Source organism: Onychostruthus taczanowskii, unplaced genomic scaffold (genome assembly GCF_017590055.1).
Source record: "Onychostruthus taczanowskii isolate IOZ18803 unplaced genomic scaffold, ASM1759005v1 scaffold3, whole genome shotgun sequence".
NCBI classification, from domain to species: domain Eukaryota; kingdom Metazoa; phylum Chordata; class Aves; order Passeriformes; family Passeridae; genus Onychostruthus; species Onychostruthus taczanowskii.
The window spans coordinates 20,118,581-20,125,635 of NW_024500349.1; the positions used below are offsets into that span (position 1 = coordinate 20,118,581).

The following is a 7,055-nucleotide window of genomic DNA, read 5'->3' on the forward strand; positions in this document are numbered from 1 at the left end:
TAAAAGATAAAATAATTAACAGCAGCGGCCTGTGCCACGTGTGTTGCAGCTGAAGCTCTCTGCAGGGAGCACACCACAGGAGCAGCTCCCTGGTGTCTGATTCAACCTCACGTCACTGCCCTGTTCCTCCCCAAAATGCTGTGTGCTGAAAAGCTGGGCTGGAGGTGGGGATTGCTCAGAGACCTGCTTTTGACCCCTGGTGCTGCTTCAGCTATAAAACTCAAGGGCAGAGAATACAGCTGTCACTCACAGGGGCCTTGCAAGCACCTTGTACCCCTGCAGGGGCCAAGCGAACCTGACTGGAGAGATCACTGGGGAATTCGGTTCCTCTTTCTGTTTGGCTCTCTGCATAAAATGGCCTGGAAGCTAAAGGAGTTAATTATCTCCTTCTCAGTACTTTCCTTTTCCACATGATTAGACCTGGCTCTCCTTGCACACCTTTTTTATTGGTTTTAAATGATGTACAGCAGTGAACTGTTGCCCCAGTAGATAGGAATGAATGACAGGGAGGCCGTGGCCAAACAGCATGGGAAGGAATAACCATTCCCACTCTTTAGCTTAGATTTCCAGCTTCATTCCATTAAAATCAGTTTCTTGCAATTACATATTCCATACCGTTTCTTTCTTCTTCCTGCCTTATAATTTTGCAGTTGATGGTGGATACCCTGGCTAGTTTCATGGCTGTGAAACTGCAGAAAGCCAGAGGGCCTGTCAGTAATACAGTGTGCTAGCATGAACAGTGCAGTAAAAATTCATAATGCAATGAGTCAGTTTGATTCTGTTTCATACAGAGCTGCATCTCCCTGTCCATCCAATTTCATTCTGTTGAGGTTAGAGCCTTTCACTTAAATGATAGTTCTTTTTATAAACTTCAAAGTCATCCCGAGGTTAAGTCCTGTCTTGCTGAGGAGCTCTTCTGAAAGAGTCTGGCTCACCAATGTGATATTCCCCCAACCACTTCTTTACATTTTTTGGACGGCTACAGCTAGATCTTGGCAGGGTGGAGAAAAAACAGGTCATAACACAGCAATCTGCTCTGGTTTCATCCTTTCTTCCTGGTATAGGTTGGAGACAATGTGTTAGATCATTGGAGAGAGGAAAACCTCCTATAGACAGAGGTCAGATGGGGCAGTTTGATGTAGCTTCTCCTTCCTTGCCAAGGCTTATGCCCACGGCAGGGGTTTCCAGGAACCAAAAATGCAAAAAGCGTTTCTTTGATTTCTGAGGGATCATTTGTGATAATGAATGTGATTTTAAAAAGCAAGGGCAGGGCGCACAAAGCAGCACTTCTGGTTCAATTAAACTGATGGGCAGGTAAAATGGAATAAAGTCACAAGATGGGGAACACAGGGCTTGGGGTGGGCGATGAATCAGTAGTTAGTGGAAACTGAAGTCTCAAAAGTTCCAACTTGCTTGGCAACAATGTGACTTTGTCCTGCAGCAGACCATGGTGACTTGAAGAGACCATTTCAAAGAGGATGAATCCCTCTCTGTGGGTATGACCCCAAGTCTCTTAGCTGAACCTGATTTCCCAGTATTTTTGTAGGATAGGGGTATTAATCTGAGCTTGTTACTAATTCTGTCAATACCCAAATGGGTCATGAGGTGTTCTGGTGGGAACCACTGTGGTGATAGTGCTTGGTCACTCACTCAACCAGACTAGTTCAAGTCAGTCATCTGTGGGTTAATCTGATTAATCCTTCCTCCTTTTTTTCCAGCATAGCAAAAATTAGAGTCATTTCACCTCTTTGGGGCCTTCTCTCTTCCCCGAGGAAAAAGATTAATCAGAACCACTAAGCATGACAAAAATAACCAGGAGATTCTAGAGCAACAAATAGATGTTAACAGACAGAAATAATCTGTTATTTTAGCATTAGATTTCAGATCTATTTCAGTAATCTATTAAAACAAGGATGGTTGGCTAGTTGGTTAATTAAGCAAGAATAAAACATGAGAGAGAACATGATTGTCTGGGAGTTGGTCACTTGTGTTTATACAAGCCGTGTGACAGAGTGCCAGATTGGTTGTGATATTGTCCTGTGGGGTTTTCCAGGGAGAAGGCATAGAGCAGCTCACTACCTCTGGGTGTGTGATTTTTGATTGCATTATTGACTCTGCTGAGATGTATTAATCTTGCAAAAATTCAGGAAGGGAAAATGTAAACCTAACAGGTTTTCTTGACTTTGGTGAATTGCCTTGTAAGTGGGTGGATTTACAGAAATTACCCTATTACCCAGGAAGGCTATAATGACCTATTTATTGATTTAAAATAATTATATTTTGTTGAGTTAGATTTTGGAGGGGGAAAGTTGTTTTCTAGAATTGGTTTAGGTTGGTTTTGTAGTGCAAAGTAGGTAATAATAATACAACCACAAAAATATAATAGGTATTGATAGAAGTTTGATTAAGTTGATTTGTGTAGCCAATAATTTTTTAAACTGACTAAGATAGGCTTGCAGAATGGATATCTGAAGTAAAGAATGCAATTGTCTCAGGTGTGGTTCCTTGGAGAAGTCTTCAGAGTATTTCAGAATACTGTTTTATTGTTTCTGCTTTATGAGTATTCTTTCTCTGTTAAGAATAATGAACAACTGCTATGATTTGAAAAATAAAAGAACTCTTGATTTCTTCAGCAAACCTCTACGAGTAATTTGACTTTGGTTTAAAAAAAAGGAACACATCAAAAGTAGCAAGTGTTCGTGAAAGACTGATTAATTTTAATCTATTCACGGTAGATTAAATGTACTCGGGTAGATTAAAATTAGATAATCATCAGCATCATCTTTGTAATTTGTAAATTTTGAATTGCTCCAGTGATTGGCTAACGGAGCATTGCAGGAGATAGGAGGATCCGTGTGGATTGTCACTTGTAGTAATAATTTGTAGCTGCTTTTGCTCTTAGAAGGTGGCAGGGACAATCTAAACAGTAAAAGCCCAGTTGAGTACATAGGCTGGCAATGTGGTATGTAATGTAGTAACAGGATGAAACATTTCATTTGTTCTACAGAACAAGGTAGCATTGTACAAATGCATTTTTCAGAGAGGGCAAGTTAAATTATTCCCTGTAATAATGTATTATTAATCATTAGCATTTTCTTTAGTTGTGGGACTGTCAGAATGTGCCCAAATTGTCCCAGGAGGGAAGTTTAGGGTTTGTAAATGAAACAGTCAGAGTATTGTCAGCGTTGTGGAGTAGGCTATAAAGATAAGCTGGAGAAAGGGCCATAATTAAGCAAGGACAATTAAATTATGGACAATAATAAGGTTTGTGTTGCGATACATGTAATTACTTTTATTAAATATCACGGTTTGATAGATTAGGTTTGAGGCTATGGCAGAGTGGGAATTTATGTCCTTGTGTTTTATGCATTATTGAGAGTCCTTTAGTCCCTTTGGACCTCAATTATAAAAATACATCTATATAATGGCCTCAGGAAAGAGACTCCCAGAATTGCACAGGAGGAGCTGCCCAAGGCACTTCAGTCATGACAGACGTGGAGAATCACCTTCCACAGACACACCTGGGTGCACACTCAGGCCATGCTCTGGGTTGGTGCTGTTTGGTTTTTCTTCTCTGTGTTTCGTGGGAGCTGCACTGCTCTGGCCCCAAACCTCAGCTGGCATGAAAAATACTGCTTGTGAAAAGCCTGTGGCACTGCTGCACTTATCAGCTGTGATGTACTGGTGGTATTACAGCCAAATTCCCTGAGGAGGAGGAATTTAAGGCTTTGCTTATCCCCCTGAACTGTGCAGCTTTTTATCCCAAAGAGCAGGAATAGAGTACAGGAAATATTCTTAACTATTTGTTTGCAATTTTTTTTTTTCATATGGTCCATAATGCAGGATTCATTTACACTAATGGCTGAGAAGCTTATTGCAAATGCCTGAATTTTCTCAATTAGCAAGCTAAGTGCTTAAGTCCAATAAACAGGAAAAGAAACTGTGTCAGTAAATGTGGCTGTTCATTTATTTTGACACATTTTAATTTAGAGTGATGTATTAACAATAATACTTCCCAGCCTTCTGGTAAATGTGTTGTGTGCATTTTGTAAAAATACTGATGGGCAAATAATATGGAGCCTGCTTTCTCAATGCCTGAGCTCACTTACCAATGCAGCTTTGCTGTGCTGAATCTTTGCTGAGAAGCACTTAGCACTTATCAAATTTACAGAATAGTGAAGTAAGAAATAGCCAGTCTTCATTACAGATGCTTCAGTGAATAGAGGAGCTGGTTTTATTTGAAATACTGATACTCCCAGTATAGCCATAGTTGCCTGCTCAATGTTTTGTTTACTCTGATGTGCATATTTACCAGAAATGAGAGCAATATTTTCATGTTCTTTGGGAACATGAAAAGAATATATATATGTACTTCTCTGAGCCCTCCAGGCCCTCATGTAGTTAGTTAAAAATACCATGCTGAGTAATGTGACATTTCATAATAGTGGTGCATTTTATTTTCTAACCCCATAAATCTGCATAAACCTCCAGGATCTCAGTATCACTGTCCTGTGGAGAAGAGGAACTGGGGCACACACATGTTAAATGCCTGACCTGGGGTCACTGAATGAGTCTGTTGCAGAGGCAGGAGTGAGTAGGATTCTCTGCTTTAATCAGTGGAAGACACTGTAAGACTCAGTCACTGTGAGATGTCTTTAAAAACCATTTTTTGGTGTCTTGGCTAATGAACAGTGTCTCTTTCCACTTGATGTGGGTGCTCCTTCTCTTCTACCCCTCCATATACTTAATCTGTTATAGAAATGTAGAAATGAAACTTTAAATTCTGTAACATCTAGTTTGTAAAAAGGAAGGAGTTGGTCAAAACTAGATCCATCTTCAGAATGTGTCCATTAAGTCACTTCCACCTGCTGTTGTGGAAGGTAGAAATGGGAATGAAGAGATAAATCCAGTTTTCACTGGTCTATCTTAAACTATCATTCAACAGAAGGGAAACATAAAAACTGGGTATTTTGCCATCAGTTGAAACAGAAAACAAAAAACCACTTTTTTTTTATTTCCTAGATGAGTAAACTTCGTGATTTTTTTTTTAAATTTTATTTTTAATCTGGGAAAATGTGGCTGTTACAGACACTGCAGGACTGTACAGAGACCTGCCCAGGAAGAAGCTGGTCTCCTGCTACATCCCCATAGTTTACACCTGAAACATTTCCTCCTGAATTTTTCATACACGTACACACACTGTTGTTGGCCATCCTGAAAAGCTGGATCTCTCTTACTGATGAGAGCAGTGCCGTCCTGAAAAGGATAAAATGCATTGAAATGCTGGATCTCTCTTACTGATGAGAGCAGTAATTCAGTTTGCTGGCTATGATTCATTATGGCTCTATAACCTCTCTGAACCTGGAGCTGGGAGTGAGGCTGCCCTGATTATGAGTCAGTGCAGAGGGCTTGCAGAGCAGTCTGGCAGCCTCTAGGATTCACTGTGGCAGGGGTGTGACCTTATGGCATCCTCCTAGGGACTGCTCAAGCCTGCACCAGACCCTGCACTGGCTCCTGGCATTCCCTTCTTTGTGCTGGAGCCAGCAAATGTGCAAAGCTGTCCTGGTATGGCTTGTCACAGCACTGATTTTATTAGAGGGACAGTTAACACCAGAGGGAGGAGATGAGGGGAAAGGTGCATCTCCAAGATCTAGATGAAGTACAGTTTTTGGTTGGAGCCAGAGTAGAGATTTATTCAGGGTTTCTCATGTCATGGATCTCACCCATATCTGAAAGTGCAGGACATGTCAGGAGTCTGGGGTTTTGAATACATTTGAGTCTTGGTTCTTCTTTTTATGGTTGTAACAATACTGTAGCTAAAAACTGCTGGAAAATTCTAGCTAGGAAAATACAAACAAGCTACTCAGATACTTTGTGTAGCTGTGGGTAAAAGCCGGGTCTGAATTTGTCCCTGTGGGTCTGGGGGGCAAGGAACATGGCCATGGAGCAGCCTGTGGATGGGGAAGGTTGTGGCTGTGAAGGATGTGTACTAGAGCAGCAGCTCAGACAGGTACAGGAGTCTGAGAGGGAGTGTGAAGTGAATTTTAGAAGGCCCTGGTCAGCACATTGGCCGAGGAGGACCCAGCTGCCAGTGCTGGAGGGTGCAGTGGGGTGATTAGTGAGGAAGAGGAGGAGGAGACAGAGGCAGTGATCCATCCTGGGGCAGTGGAGGGAGGCAAGGACAGGAGTTCTGCCTGGGTGATTAGCACAGCTATTACTGAGGGGGCATGTCACACTGGGAGAGGTGACTTTAGCTGAGCTGCTTCTGCTGGAAGTAATGGCTTCTGCTTATAGCAAGAACCCAGTCACAATAAGAATAACCTGTGCGTGCCATAAAATTAAGCTGTAAAGGTGATGGTAAAAAGGATTGTGACATTTAAAGAGGGAAAACTCTGCAGCACTTTCATGAGCAAATTGGGGAAAAACCAGCCCAAACCTTCAGGTACTTGTGAAGATGCTGCATTTTTCATGTCTGAAGATGCTTTTTAACTGCAGTGTAATTTAAAAATCTAATTTTTCAATGAGACGTATTTATTTCTTTTTCCTTTTTAGCTCTATCGTCCACTTCTGAAAAGATATGCTGAGCTTGAACAGAAGGTTATCTACAACCCAGCCTCTTCTTGTCTTGTGAAATAGAAGCAAATAAAATTTATATGTGTCTGAGCAGACTCCCAAGGAGAAGATCAGAAGAGATTTGCTCAGAATTTACTGGAGCTGTTTAAATCATTTCGTTCTTCTTTGTAGACAAATAATTTTAAAATGTCTGTGTTTGAGTGTTTTGGTGGGCAAAAAATTACATTGTGATTGAAAACCTGATTAAAAAAGCATCATATTGCTCTGTGTGTTTGTGGCCTCAATTTTTCTTAGGTACTTTTCAGAATGTGCTTGCTGTTTTGGAAGAGCTGGGTGACAAAGTCAAGTTCCTTGTGTATGTGAGTCACTCTACCCATCTCTGTCAGCTTTGATTCTGTGTGTTTGGCGTGCCAGCCTCTGCATACCTGTCTAGCAAAGTATCTTAATTCCTCAATTTCTCTTGCTTAAATGTTTTGAGACTA

The 7,055-nt window shown here is 41.1% G+C and overlaps 1 protein-coding gene across 1 annotated transcript in view; it reads left to right on the forward strand.

The window, feature by feature from the left end:
* XYLB (xylulokinase) overlaps window positions 1-6,804 on the forward strand; it is an 82,061-nt gene extending 75,257 nt beyond the window's left edge. Inside the window, exon 19 of the mRNA XM_041408626.1 lies at window positions 6,553-6,804. Coding sequence (XP_041264560.1) covers window positions 6,553-6,636 — 84 coding nt within the window. The 3' untranslated portion in view covers window positions 6,637-6,804. The remainder of the gene's footprint in view (window positions 1-6,552) is intronic.
* The last annotated feature ends 251 nt before the right edge of the window (window positions 6,805-7,055 follow it).